Source organism: Bos indicus, chromosome 10, assembly GCF_029378745.1.
Source record: "Bos indicus isolate NIAB-ARS_2022 breed Sahiwal x Tharparkar chromosome 10, NIAB-ARS_B.indTharparkar_mat_pri_1.0, whole genome shotgun sequence".
Taxonomy (NCBI): Eukaryota; Metazoa; Chordata; class Mammalia; order Artiodactyla; family Bovidae; genus Bos; species Bos indicus.
Window position 1 is genome coordinate 88,472,290 of NC_091769.1, and position 14,664 is coordinate 88,486,953.

General features: G+C 54.5%; 1 protein-coding gene across 1 annotated transcript; it reads right to left on the minus strand.

Moving 5' to 3' along the window:
• Window positions 1–258: 258 nt before the first annotated feature.
• Window positions 259–14,664, minus strand: LOC109564420 (uncharacterized). The gene is made up of 3 exons (XM_070798065.1): window positions 14,628–14,664; window positions 11,807–12,339; window positions 259–1,130 (listed from the first exon to the last, which is right to left on the minus strand). Exons 1-3 carry the CDS (start codon window positions 14,662–14,664, stop codon window positions 714–716), a joined length of 987 nt encoding a protein of 328 aa, XP_070654166.1. The 3' UTR covers window positions 259–713.

The window sequence follows — 14,664 nt, forward strand, 5'->3', positions numbered from 1 at the left end:
CCTGTTAGCTTACGTGACTCTGGTAAAACAGGGAAAGCCTGCTATGACTTAGTCTGAACCAATGATGTGTCACTAGGGCTCTGGAAAGTACAGCTGTAACACTGCGTGAAACATTCTTACCCAGGGAAAACCGGAACTGCAACACGCAAAAATAAAAATGCCTGTCATGGTGGTGGGGCGGGGGGCGGGGGGGGGGGGCAGGTTTCAGGTGATATTTTCTGAACAGTCTGTGTTGTCATCTTGCTTGCTAAAATAATCATCGCCAATACCTTGTTTACTATGTACTTAGACTTTAAAAGCATTAACTCACCACTCTCTACACTTAGTTCCAAGTAGTAAGGGTGGTGCCCATCTCCATTTTGTAGAGGAAGGAAGCGAGGCCCAGGGAGGTTAAGTAACTTGCCCAAGGTCACTCAGCTGGTAAGCAGCAGACCCAGGATTCAGACTCACACAGTCTGAGGTCAGTTGTGAGTGGTGGGATTTATAATGTTTCTTAATTTGTTGGAAAACTGATAGATGTAAATAAATATTATTAACAAATGCCTGTTTTGCTTAAGGGATCTCAGGGCTATTGTAGAGTCAAATGTTTAAAAAATAAAAGCCTTTGCAAGCCTTGGGTGTTACTATTGAGCTGATGATGGTGTTGGTACAGGGCCTAAGCTCCAGACTTCCACAACTGCCCCTGCCCAGGAAGCTGTCACCCTTATTTCCGCTCAGGACCTCCAGGGGCAGCAGCCAGGGAGGTCAAGATGGGGGTACTCACCGTAGCGATCAGGCTCCTCAAAGGCCCAGTCTCTGGGAGACAGTGGGCCCTGCTCCCAGCCTCCTGCAGCCCCACTGAAGCCCGGCTCCTGATCATCTCTACTGTGTTCCTCACTGTCCTCCTGGTCCTCAACCTCACTGTACTCTGGGGGGTCATCCTCCTCTTCCTCCTCCTGCTCTTCCCCTGAGGCTCTGCCCTTGAGAAGGGGCCTCTCTTCCTCACCCTCTGAGTAGCCCCAGGAGAGAGGCCAGAAGAGTTCCTCAGCAGGCAGCCAGCAGGGGGCGCTCTCGGACCAGCGATTGTTGGGCTCAGCCATCAGGTCCACCTCCAGCTCATCCTGGGGATCCACTACCACGTCGATGGTCACCTGCAGAGGGACAGACACACCCAGCCACGGAGGGAGGCCTCAGAGCCAGGCTCCAAAGAGGAGGGAGATGATAGGCCTAGGGTCAGGGGGAGAGGTCCAACCCCTTCTCTAAACCAGCCCGTTCTTCTGGTCAACCTTCTTGGTCTCCCTGGGGCAGCTGGGGTCACAGCCTAAGCCCTGGCCTTGCATCAGAATTTGAGGGAGATTCCTGACCCGCTAATCTCACCCCAGACAGATTTAACAAGTGTGAGATGGGACCAGATGTGATAGTTCTAACATGTGCCAGGTTGGAGATCCACTCATTTATGAGAAGCTGGGCTTGAATCCAGCAGCCCACAGACTGCCCAGCTGCTGGGGCCACCAACAGCCCTGAACCTCCACTTCCTCATTGTAGGGCCAGAAAATGAGACCAAGTGACAACAAACCCCCCAGAAGCCCGGGGAAGGGCTCTTGTTCACCACTTTGTGGACAGAAAATAAATAACGTGAAATCATTTATGTGAATGTGAACTTTAAAAACATCATTTTGGGGCTATTATGAAGTAACATGAGGTCAAAGGACAAAATTGGGTGGGGGAACCAACAAAATACAAAGAAAAGGGAAATCACCCATATTCCATTTGTGACAGGTAACATTTTGGTAATTAACACTCCAAGTTTAGATATACGGATACACACACGCATACTTTTAAACAACTTTAGAATGTTATGTGTTTCATATTTTTGTGGTTTTTTCTTTCAGTGAAAGTTTTATAAGCTGTAGATGGTACACAAAATGCAGGAATTATTATCTTTAGGGATTCAGGGCTGACAGTGAAGACTGTAAGCTGGAATTCCACCAACCTCTCTAGTTTTCTCTCCCATAAAGCCCCTCTGGTGGGCGATCTACCCTATTCTTCTTCAGGGGCCTGTAGTAAGGAGTGGGCCTGGCCAGGGAAGATCAGACCTTCAGGGCTTTCTACTTGACCTCTGCCCATATTCCAGGAACCGCCTGCCACTCAAGAAACATTCTCTGCTCATTCAGTCCTCATGATAGCCCTGTCAGATTGGTGCTGTTTGCCCCTTGCTATGGTCTAACTAGACATGATTAGATAACATCACCAACTCAATGGACATGATCTGAGCAAACTCGAGGAGATAGTGGAGGACAGGGAAGCCTGGCATACTGCAGCTCATGGGGTTGCAAAGAGTCAGACACAGCTGAGCGACTGAACAACAACATCTAGGCGATAGAGGCTGTGAGAGCCACGTGATGGTCTGCAGCTAAGAGGTGGGGAAGCCCGACTCCTCCTACTCCATAGGTGGGGCATGAGAGTCACCTTGTCTGACCCACACAGGACCCCCGTCCTCCACGGAATAGATGAGGATGAGATGAGATCAAGATGAGATGCCTGACCTCGGAGCTGAGCTGTTGAGCCCAGCTTTTCTCCAGGAATCCGCTGGGTCATGGCCGCCCTTGTAGCCCTCACCTGGATGTTGGGGTTCAGGGCACTCAAATCTGTATTGGTCAATCCTGGCAATTTCTGCAGCTCCAGCAGCAAGGGACCGTCCTTCAGGGTCCCGGGTGAGGGCGTCTTGTCTAGGACCAGGGATGCTGATTCAGGGAGCACCCGATATCTGTGTCGACGTGACCCTGCCTGGAGGTGGGCCCTGGAGAGCAGAGGGGTCTCCTCCTCTTCTCTGGGAGAGCTGGGATCTGGGGAGGCTGAGGTCAAGGCCCATGTGGACCTGGGAAAGTCTGGGAGGGGGTGGGGAGCAGGGGGGAGGCAGGAGGTTTGGGGCCAGACCAGGTCACATACTCACTTGTGACCACGCACCCAAACATGTCTGTTTGGGGACTTCCCTGGTGGTCCAGTGGTAAAGAATCTGCCTTCCAGTGCAGGGGACGCGGGTTTGACCCCTAGTTGGGGAGCTGAGATCCCACAGACCGTGGGTCAACTAAACCCATGATTGCAAGGAACAGCCTGAGCAGCACGGCGAAGACACAGCACAGCCAAATAATAAATTAATTACACAAAGCCACGTCTGCTCTGACACCTCAGAGGGTGGACGATGCCCCCAAAGCACTCGGGTGAAATGATGCCAACGTGAGGCATGAGGAGGAGGGGTCAAATCAGGTTTCTACACACGGAAGAGGCACAATCCCACCTCCTCTTTCACAGATGGAAGAAACGGAGGCCTGGAGGGGAAGGGAGGTGTTTTAGGCAGCAATTCCAAAGTCCAGTTCGCAGCCTCAGAATCCCCCAGGGCCCTTGTCAGAGAACAGACACTCCGGCCCTCCCAGGTCAGGGCAGGGGGCTCGGAAAGCCTTGACACAGGTGTGGGCAGCGGCCCTGGACCCTTCCCCTCCGACGCCCCCCTGCCACCTGGCCTTCCCAAGCCATCCATGTAGGGTCTGTATTCCCTGGCATCCTTAACCACAGCTATAGCTTCCTTTGCCTGCCCACCTGGGGCCCGGATTTCCAGGCCGTGGGTGTGTCCGTCTGTCTGCCAATCAATTCTCTCTGCTGGCCAGTGTCATGAGGTCCACACTGGGCCTGTCCTTGCTACAGCGCAAGTAGTGAGTGAAAGTAGATCCTGGATGTCTCTGGCTCTTTCTCTGGCCTTCTCTGCTCAGATTGGGACACTGGGAGCTCAGCACCTACCTCCAGGCTGCAGCCCCATTGCCCAGGTCCCTACACCAGGGCAGAACGAGCCTGTCCAGCTCTGTCCTGTGAGCCTCAGGGGCCAAGAGCCTCTGGACCCTGCTTCACCCAGGCCACAGCCTTGACCCTGCCTTCTACTTCCTAGCTGGGCAGTGTGGTAGCACTGGAAAACATGGATCTGGAGAGTCAGTTCTTCTTACCAGCTCATTCAATCTGGTGATTTCCCATCAACAAAATGAGGACAATAATTCCTGCCTGGAAGGACTGTCAGAATTTTACTTATCCAACACTTCCACAGCATCCACTGTGTGCCCAGCACTATTCCAAATACTTAATTGCTTGCTTCATCCTCCCCAAAACCCTCAGATGTCAGTGCCAGCTGTCATCTCTATTTTGATAATGAAAAGTAAGGCACCGAAAGGGCAAGTAACTTGCCTGGAGTGACACAGACATTTAGTGGGAGAACCAGGATTTGAACCAGACAGCTTGGGCCTAGAGTCCACACTCTTAATCATCATGCTCCAGCCCTACAGGTGAGAGCGCTGAGAGTCTACTGCACAAATCAGGGACTGAATCAGTCTGATTTCTCACATCTCTCCCCTTTGACCCCTCTGTGGTCCCCAGATGCCTGGTTCCAAGGCTCCTGCCCTAAACACCTGGTCCCAGGGCAGCCCTGGGCCCGTCTCAACCGGCACTTGAAATTCTGAGTGAAAGTGTTCTGGTCCAGATAGCCAGGGTGGATGAGTAAAGGATGGACAGAGGAGTAGGGCAACAACCCAACACCTTCACCAGCCAGTCCTGGAGGCCTGGAGCTTCCCCAGATGATGGCTTCCTAGCAGTTCCCACCCATAATTCCTACCTGTCCCTGTGACTTTGTGTAGTCGGCCCGTCTGCAGCCTCTGAGCACAGAGAAGGGAGACTTGGGGGAACAGGAGTTCAGGGTCTGCAGCCTTTCCAGGTGATTTAGATGGCCCAGCCTGGTGGGCATAAGTGCCGTGTTTCGCCATTTGGCAGTGATATTAATAGTTATCACAGGAGGGAGTGCTGCTGGCATCCAGTGGGTAGAAGCTAGAGATCTTACAATGCATCTGGGTTGCCATTTCCTCCTCCAGGGGAGTTTCCTGACCCAGAGATCAAAGCTGCCTCTCCTGTGTCTCCTGCATTGCAGGCGGATTCTTTACCACCGAGCCACCGGAGAAGCCCTTTCACAGCAAGGAAATCAAGGATTTTTCCAGTCGACAGTGCTATTAGTTAAGAAACCCTGCTCTAGAGGCTGCCAGGTCTGAATCCCAGTGGTGGCCTGGTTTCTGACTTGTGGGACCCTGGCAGGTGTGTAACCTCAGTGAGCGTCCTCATCTGTAACTGGAAACAGCGACGGGACAGAGCTGGTACCCAGCGGGCGTTCAAAGTATCCATTCCCAGCCCTCCCCGCCCTGGTGCCACCTCAGGCCAGATGATGAGCAGAGCCCATAGGAAGCCCTGGCTCAACTTCACAGCCACGCACCCTCCCTTCCTCTCTGGGAGCCTCCTGCCCTGTATCAGCCCCTGGGGAACCCCTCAGGGTGGGGGCGGCTATCTGGCCTTCGTCTGGGTTCCCTGAGAAGCCAACCCTGAGACAAAGCTTCAAGGGCAAGTGGTTCCCTTGGAAGGTAATCCATGGAGACCAAGTGGGGAGTCGGAGAGTGAGTCGGGGAAGGGAGGCAGCTAATAAAAAATGCTCCATGAAGCCAGTGACCACAGTGGACCACTAGCGTGCGTCCCTCTGGGAGCCCCAGTTACCCGTCAGTCACTGGTTGAGGGAGGCTGGGTGTGGGAGAGGATTTGCACTCCAGCCACGTCCGGCTTGCCATGAACAGCTCAGAGCAGGTCCCAGTGCTGGCAAAAGCCCTCAGACAACAGGAAGTGAGGCCCGTGGGGAGGTGGGCAGAGCACCCGAACATCGTCTGAGCATGTCTTCCATACCAGGCCCTGGCCAGGTCCTTTACATACCTTCTGACACTTACTCCAGCCCCGGGCAGAAAGAAATGTCTGTCTGCTTTGCTCACATGTATCTTGTGCTCAGTACGGTGCCTGGCACCCTGCAGGCGCTCAGTAAATCACTGCTGTGGATGACTGCCAGCAATACCGAAGGGTGAGTGTGACTATCTCTGTGTTAACGATGGGGTTGTGGAGGCTCAGAGAGGGCGAGGGATTTACATAAGATCTCGCAGGTCACACTAAAGGAGCTTGCGTTCACCCGCAGTTCTGCTGGATCTCAACACCCAGGAATCAGTGCAGAGGTGCCTGTGCAGACGCTGAGGCCAATAACCCCTCAAGGGCAACCACCTCGGCATGCAGAGCACCTCCGCCTTCATCTTCTTGTCTGGTCCCTGAACGTGGGGGTAACGAGTGCAGGCTGGAGGCCACATTGCCTGGCTTCAAACCCCAACTTGGACACTTACTGTGTGACCTTGGGCAGGTTACTTAATCTCCCTGAATTGCTCCCCCTGTAAATTAGGGAAATGGCTGGCCGTCCCTATCTGTAGGATGGCTGGGTTAGCATGGTGCCTAGCACACGGCAAGCGTGTGGTGAATGTCACCGAAGGGAGGTGATAGATCGTTCTCGGAGAGAGAGAGGGCAGTACCCCTCTAGCCATCACAGCTAGCTCTTTACATCTTATTTGGTCTGAAGAGCACATCCGCCACCCTACCACCGAGGCAGGATTACCAGGCAGTGCACGGACCTCCAGGACATTCTCAAGCAATTGCCGAGGCTCCAGCCTGTGTAAGAAGACCTGCTCTGTCCCACGGGGCCACCTCCCACATCTGTTATGCTCAAATGTGGAGCTTCCCGTGTGTACAAATACACAATTCCATTCTTTCGGGGGATGGTGCCATTACCCTGATAAACATGAGATACACAGATACATACCAAGTTATAGCCCCACCATCCATTGCCCTCTCTCTATCACATACACACGGGCCCACGCATACCCTCCCAGGCTTGGCAGGGCAGCCCTGACCCACGTGTTTCCAGTTAACCCAAGAGCCTCCCCCTACAAATGCTTACTGCCTTGCTCGAGCCTCCCTCACAGGCCCCCTGCCTCCTCCTCTCATACCTCCTCTCCGGGGTCAGGAACTTGTTCCAGATAATGAAACCCAGTTGCAGGATCCCGCCTCCTCTAATCACCTGCTTCTGAGGCCCAGGTGCACCCTCCAGAGCCAGGCTGCACACAGTCACTCCAGCTTCCCGGAGGTGCTGGAGTCCCAGCAGTCAACGGCCAGAGGACCACGGGCAGGGGGACGGGGCTGGATGTCACCCTCCTCCCTGGCATGTGCTGTTCTAACCCAGCCCACCCTGGCCCCACCGTGGAGACCTCGGAGCACGCCCTCCAAGCACCAGGGCTGGCTTCAGGCTGTGTGACCTGCATACCTGCACCAGGCTTATCGCCTTGCTGTTGCCATCTTGAAGCGCTTAGAGAACCCACACTGTCATTCTGCACGGGGTCACTGCTCCCGGGCACCCTGTAGGCACTGACACACACCAGGCCCTAGCATCATCCTCGCTTCCCAGAGGAGGCAGCCGAGGATCAGAGAGGTGAAGTAACTTGCTCGGGGTTACACAGGGGGGTTATGAACTGTGGTGTTGAAAAGACTCTTGAGAGTCCCTTGGACTGCAAGGAGATCCAACAAGTCCATCCTAAAGGAGATCAGTCCTGGGTGTTCATTGGAAGGACTGATGCTGAAGCTGAAACTCCAATATTTTGGCCATCTGATGCAAAGAACTGACTCATTGGAAAAGACCCTGATGCTGGGAAAGATTGAGGGCAGGAGGAGAAGGGGACGACAGAGGATGAGATGGTTGGGTGGCATCACCGACTCAATGGACATGAGTTTGAGTAAACTCCGGGAGTTGCTGATGGACACGGAGGCCCGGCGTGTTGCAGTCCGTGGGGTTGCAAAGAGTTGGACACGACTGAGCGACTGAAATGACTGACTGACTGACACAGGGGGTTGGCAGAGCAGGTTTGCAGGCAGGTGATAAGGCTGGAGCGCCCATGCTCTCAACCCTTGAGCTTTGCCACCTCCAGGCAGGGGCTGCACCCTCTGGCGCGCTGCCTGCCACTCCAGGGTGCAGAATGTGTCAAACAATCAAAACACTAGAGCAGGATGCTCTGCTTTTTTTATGCCTCCTTCGCTTTGGTCCCCGAACCATTGAGTGAGGTGAGAGTGGCAGGGGCGAGGTGAGGACACCGAGATCCAGCGAGGAGGCTGCAACCTGCCTGGACCACTGAGCAGCCGCGCCTCCGGGGCCCCGTTCCTGACCTTCCCTCTCTCCCTCACCTGGCTTGCCGGTGGTTCCAAGCTCTCAGAGCGAGAAGGATGGTCTGGGGGGAGAACGAAGGTCATAGTCAAAGTGGAGGGAGGAGCCCAGGTGCCGGAGGTGGCAGAGGGCAAGGCCACAGGATTGGCCCCACACAGGCCTGGGTGCCAGTCCCCCTTTGGTCACTTACTCACCCATTAGGCTAGAAAAATACCTGCTTCTAGGTGCCACCCACCTGGCAGGTGAGACCTTTCAATCCCCAAGACTCCTCCTGCAGTCCAGGCCCTGCTGCTGGGTAACTGGCTGGACGATGGACAAGGACTGAATTGCCAAGTACCCACCCCCCCAAATACACACCCACACACATATGCATGACGCTGCCCTGGACAGCATCCCTGGAGAGGCTCCTTCCTCTGTGTCCAGTCCTTCATCTCAGCCTGTGGCCTCACAAAGTGCCTCCTCCCACCATGGGGGAGCCCCTGCTGCCACAGCATGAGTGTCCCCAGCTCTGCCCTGGGGGGTGGATCCTTCCTGAAGGACAGTCCTTGCTGCAGAGCAGCTGCCCTCTCTCGGTTCTTCTCTCTTGGCTAGTTCTAACCTCCATCACCCTCTTGCAGCTGCAAGCCCCCAACTCTCCTCTGCCCTACCCCAGGGTTTTCCCTTGCCAGCCAAGGAAGTGGTGGGTGCCAGGGTTAGGTGCCCAGAGCCTGAAGAATTAAGCAGAGCTGGGTTTGGATCCTGGCTGATGAGTTACTGGACCCACTGTCAGTTTCCTTGCCCTTCACACGAGGACAAGAAGACCTGGCACACAGAACGCTGGGCCCTGCGGCCGTTTGCTTAAGGCTGCTTGATGTTGGCTGTTTGCTCCTAACTAGAACAGAAGGCAGGCTTCCCTGTGGCTCAGACAGTAAAGAATCTGCCCGCAATGCAGGAGACCCAGGTTCTGTCCCTGAGTTGGGAGGATACCTTGGAGGAGGAAATGGCAACCTACCCCAGTGTTCTTGCCTGGGAAATTGCATGGACAGAGGAGCCTGATAGGTATAGTCCATGGGCTCGCAAAGAGCTGGACACGACTGAGTGCGCATGCCAGGCTCTATACTAGGGCTGGGATGTGACTTTGGCTCTGAAATAACTCATCTTCTAGGCTGGCCTTGGGGGCAGATCCAGAAACATACTAAAGATAATCACAATATAAAGTGGTAAGTACAATACTAAAGTATTTATGCCAAATGGCTAGAAAAATGCCAGTTTAATTAATTAATTTTATTTCCACTGTGATCTCCACCCCCGAGGTGGGACTGGCGAGAGGGTGTTCGGTTCCTCTGGATTGTCCTCAGCAGTGGCTCCCAACAGTGGGTGGGAAAGCAGGTATCTCTCAGGGGAAAATGTCTGGTTCTGTTGGGGGTGGGGTGGGTGGTGGGTGCTACAGGCCCCTAGTAGGTAGAGGCCAGGGACACTGCTAGACATTCTACAACATTACAGCACAGAACTGTACAACCCCAAAATGACTGCGGTGTGAAGGCTGAAAACCCTTGGTCCATAGGATGTACTCTCAATAGGGGCAAAAGTTAGATATCAGGGAAGAGGCAAAAAAAAAAAAAAAAAAAAATCGAAGTATTACAATGGTTTGTAACACTCCAAAGGGCCATAGTACATGAACAGACAGTATATATGTGGTATTAAAATTTCATGGGGGGAGGTACTTAGAACAAAATAGAGTCTAAAAATCTCCTTAGGAGGGAGGGCAGTTGTGAAAAAAATATGGATAGACAGTGGTCCACAGAGACCCCATTAAAATGCAGTGTGTGCATGCACAATCACTCAGTCTTGTCTGACTCTTTGGGACCCCATGGACTGTAGCCTGCCAGGCTCCTCTGTCCATGGGATTTTTCAGGCAAGAATACTGGAGTGGGTTGCCATGACCTCCTCCAGGGGATCTTCCTGACCCAGGGATAGAACTCGTGCCTCCTGTGGCTCTGGCATTGCAGGTGGATTCTTTACCACTGAGCCACCAGGGAAGCTCCAAAACGCAGTGATGGGTGCCTTCTTCCCATTGTCTCCGGAGTGACCTCAGCAACCTGAGCACCAAGAAGGTCCCAAGCTGGGGCTCTCTTACTTCACAGCACTCTCCTACACACACCTCGGCCCTCAGTCTGGAAAAGGAGGACCACGTTGGCCTCCTCCTGGAATTGCAGGGCACAGGGGAAGGGCAGGACCCATACCATACAGGCCTGCTCATGCAAACCCCAGAATGAGTCTGGCAGGGTCTGTTCCCATGGGATGAGTGTCCACAGCAGTCCAGGAGGGATGGGCGGGCTGAGGACGACCAGTGATGGGCGACCTGGGTTTTGACAGACAGGGGTTTCTCTCCATGCAGCTCAGGCAGTAAAGAATCCACCTGCAATGAGGGAGACCTGGCTTCCATCCCTGGGTTGGGAAGATCCCCTGGAGGAGGGCATGGCAACCCACTCCAGTATTCTTGCCTGGAGAATCCCATGGACAGAGGAGCCTGGCAGGCTACAGTCCGTGGGGTCCCAAAGAGTCAGACACAACTGAGGGACTAAGCACAGCACAGAAACTACTTTTGGTCTCACTCCTTTGACTTCAGGCTTATCCAAAAGCCCACTCACAGACCCCCGCTTGGCCCCAGAAAGTGTTCCTCTACCTCTTACTGGCCTCTTCTGCTTGTCCAAGCTCCTAGTAATACAAAGGTCCCACCCAGCAGTTGGAGGACCCCCACTTACTACCTCAGTCAGTCAGTTCAGTCGCTCAGTTGTGTCTGACTCTTTGCGACCCCATGGACTGCAGCACGCCAGGCCTCCCTGTCCATCACCAACTCCCAGAGCTTGCTCAAACTCATGTCCATTGAGTCGGGGATGCCATCCAACCATCTCATCCTCCGTCATCCCCTTCTCCTCCTGCCCTCAATCTTTCCCAGCATCAGGGTCTTTTCAAATGAGTCACCTCTTCGCATCAGGTGACCAAAATACTGGAGTATTAGCTTCAACATCAGTCCTTCCAATGAACACCCAGGACAGATTTCCCTTAGGTTGGATCTCCTTGCAGTCCAAGGGACTCTCAAGAGTCTTCTCCAACACCACAGTTCAAAAGCATCAATTCTTCAGCACTCAGCTTTCTTCACAGTCCAACTCTCACATCCATACATTACCACTGGAAAAAACCATAGCCTTGACTAGACAGACCTTTGTTGACAAAGTAATGTCTCTGCTTTTGAAAATGCTATCTAGGTTGGTCGTAACTTTCCTTCCAAGGAGTAAGCGTCTTAATTTCATGGCTGCAATCACCTTCCCTCAATTCACACCCCAAAGGACTCAAATCCTTTGCAGATCTGACTGAAGAGGCTGCAGCGGAGGTGGGGGACTGGACTGTCGGGACCTCAGCAACCCCCGCCCGCCGGCCCGCAAAGGGCGGGGGTCCTCGCCCACCCTCCTCTAGGAGCGCGCCCGGCCCGGCACCGCTGCCGGCGAGGTTCGCTCAGGGCCAGGCAGCCGCGGGGACGCGCCGGGAGGACAGGAGAGGAAGCCGGGCGGCTCCGGGATGACTCCGCACCCCACTCCGCCCACAAGTAAATTTCTCCCCGGGGGTGGGGGCCCCCGCAGGTCGGGGGCAGCGGGCCAGCGCCGGCTGCTCGGGGACGTCGGGGCCGGGCCCCGGCTGCCCGCCCTCGCGGGCCGGAGGAGCAGGGACCGAGCGCGCCCCGCCGCTCACCTCTGCCAGCTTCGCGCGGCTCCGGCCGGGGCCCCGCGGCTTCCGCAGGGGGAGCCTTCGCACCGCGGCCAGCAGCACCGCGCCCAGGAGGAGACCCGCGAGGCAGGGCAGGCGCCGCACCCTCTCCTTCCCGAGGCGGCTCTTCCCGCCGCCCCCGCGCCTCCCGCCGGCTCCGCCAAGTGTGGGGATGTTCCGCCTCGCCTCCTCCGGGCAAGCGAGCGCGGGGCCGACGCGAAGGCCAGGGGCTCCGCGGAGGCGCGCGGCTCCCCCGGGGTGTCTCCCGCCCTCCCTGGAGGACTGGCCGCCCGCGCTTGTGGACGCGTCTTGGGCCTGCGGGCAGCTTCCTGTGATCCGGCCGTCTCCCCGCCCTCGGTCCCCGCCACGGTCGCCGTCGCAGCCCCAAGCGAGTTCCTGTTCGGGGAAAGTGGCGGTCACCCCTCCACCTGCCCGGGCGCTCGGTGGGCGACGCCGGGGCTCACGGACCGCCAGGGCCTCGCGAGCAAGGGACGCGCCGCAACCCAAGACGCGGGAGCCTTCAGATTTTGGGCAAATGTGCCCAAAACCAAGGGAGGTTGGCTTGGGGAAGGACGGCCTGGAAATCACTCCCCTAGGGCTCCTCCAGCTCCCTTGCAGGAGGTTGAGACCCGTAAAACACCTGCTACTCTGCACCCAGTTTTCCCCCTGGTGTTCTCGGAGCACTTCAAGAGCCAGGAGAGAGCTGAGACTCGGGTGTGACAGCAGCCAGCCACATTTGAGAGAGTGGTCGGAAGATCCTGCCCTGCCCTGCCATCCTGGGTAAAAGAGTGGGACCCCGGGACCCCCGAAGCCCTCCAGCCAGACACTCGTGCAGGGATCCTCCCGTGTAGAGCCTGCGAGTCAGCTTGTGATAACGATCAGGAACTCTGAGTGGCAGCGAAGATTTTAGAGGCCCGGATGGGGCTGTTAGGGACAGTGAGCCCTGTGACACAGGGCAGGTGGGGTGGGGTTTGGACAGGTAGGTGAGAAGCCATCAGAAGGCCTAATTAGGAGATGCCTATCCAGGGGATATGGAGCAGCACAAAGGCTGCCCGGATTCTGGACAGGGACAGCAGATCCTGGGAGATGCTGGGAAGGATGGCCAGAAACCTGGCCCTAGGGTTCCATTTGGGATCTGGTTTAGCCTTAGAAACTCCTAGGAGACTGGACACATTTCTAAGAAACCACTCTCATCGCGGACAGCTCCACCCCGAATGGTCCAGTGTTCTGAGCAGCGGATCACAGGGGTTATAGCCGGGGTCTGGAGTCGGTCACGGGTTTGAACCTTGCTGCTATCATTTACTAAGCAGGTGATATTGGGCAAATTCTTTGACCCCTTGGTGGGTGCTTTTGTCATCTGTAAAAGTGTGGGGGATGGGGAGGGGCTACTCACCTCACAGGTGTGAGGAGTAAATAAGAATCCAAGGACTTATATTAGATTGAGCTATATGAAGTTGCCAGGCTTCCCTGGTGGCTCAGATGGTAAAGACTCTGCCTGCAATGCAGGAGACTTGGGTTTGATCCCTGGGTTGGGAAGATCCCCTGGCGAAGGGCATGGCAACCCACTCCAGTATTCTTGCCTGGAGAATCCCATGGACAGAGGAGCCTGGTAGGCTACGGTCCACGGGGTCACAAAGAGTCGGACATGACTGAGTGACTAAGCACAGCACATACGAAGTTGCCATTCTGGGGTAAAAAGGGTCAAAATGGGTAATTTCATATGGTTCAGCCTAATAAGATGGCCCGGAGAAGGCAATGGCACCCCACTCCAGTACTCTGGCCTGGAAAATCCCATGGACGGAGGAGCCTGGTAGGCTGCAGTCCATGGGGACACAACTGAGTGATTTCACTTTCACTTTTCACTTTCATGCACTGGAGAAGGAAATGGCAACCCACTCCAGTGTTCTTGCCTGGAGAATCCCAGGGACGGGGGAGCCTCCTGGGCTCCCGTCTATGGGGTCGCACAGAGTCGGACACGACTGAAGTGACTTAGCAGTAGCAGCAATAAGATGGCTAGTGTATACATGTCAAAACTCCCGGTAAACACTGAAATACTAGCCCAAAGAAACCTAGCATTTGAGTACCTGCTATGCCCTATTGCTTTTACTAAATGTGAAGTTGTTTTCTTTAAGGATTTTTTTGGTAAAATGGTTTTCACATCCAGTTCAATATTTTGTCGTTTCATCAAACTTTTGCACCTTGCACCAGATTAAACATGGAGTTTGAAAATCATGAGTTCATTCATTCATGTCTACCTGTCTCCAATTCAGTCACTACCACTCCACTGGGAGTCCCTCTGCCCCTTACCTGAACAGCTATAATAGCTTCCTGATAAGTCTGTATTCACTCCTGTTCTCACTCCCTCCTTCCCAAATGCTGTTGCTTATCTTTTCTTTTGTTGATCAACTTTATTGAGGTATAACTTACTTACAACAAACACACCTATTTTAGTTTTCTTTGTTGGGGGGTGAAGTAGAAAAATGTAGCTTTATTGCTTTACCAGGCAAGGGGGACACAGTGGACTAATGCTCTCAAAACCCAAGTGTCCAAACTTGGGGAAGATAGTGACAAGTTTTATTTTTATTTTTTAAAGATGTATTTGGCTGCACTAGTTGCGGCATGCGGGCTTATGTGGAATCTTCCTGGACCAGGGATTGAACCCATGTCCCCTGCATTGCAAGGTGGATTCTTTACCACTGATCCACCAGGAAAGTCCGATGTTTTATTGTAATTGTTCAAAGACAGCGTGATCAGCTAGTGGACATTCTTCCGGTGGGTGGGTGGTGAGGTAAGGAGGAGTCCACACCATCATTCTTCAGGTCCAGTTGGTCTGGGGTGTACAT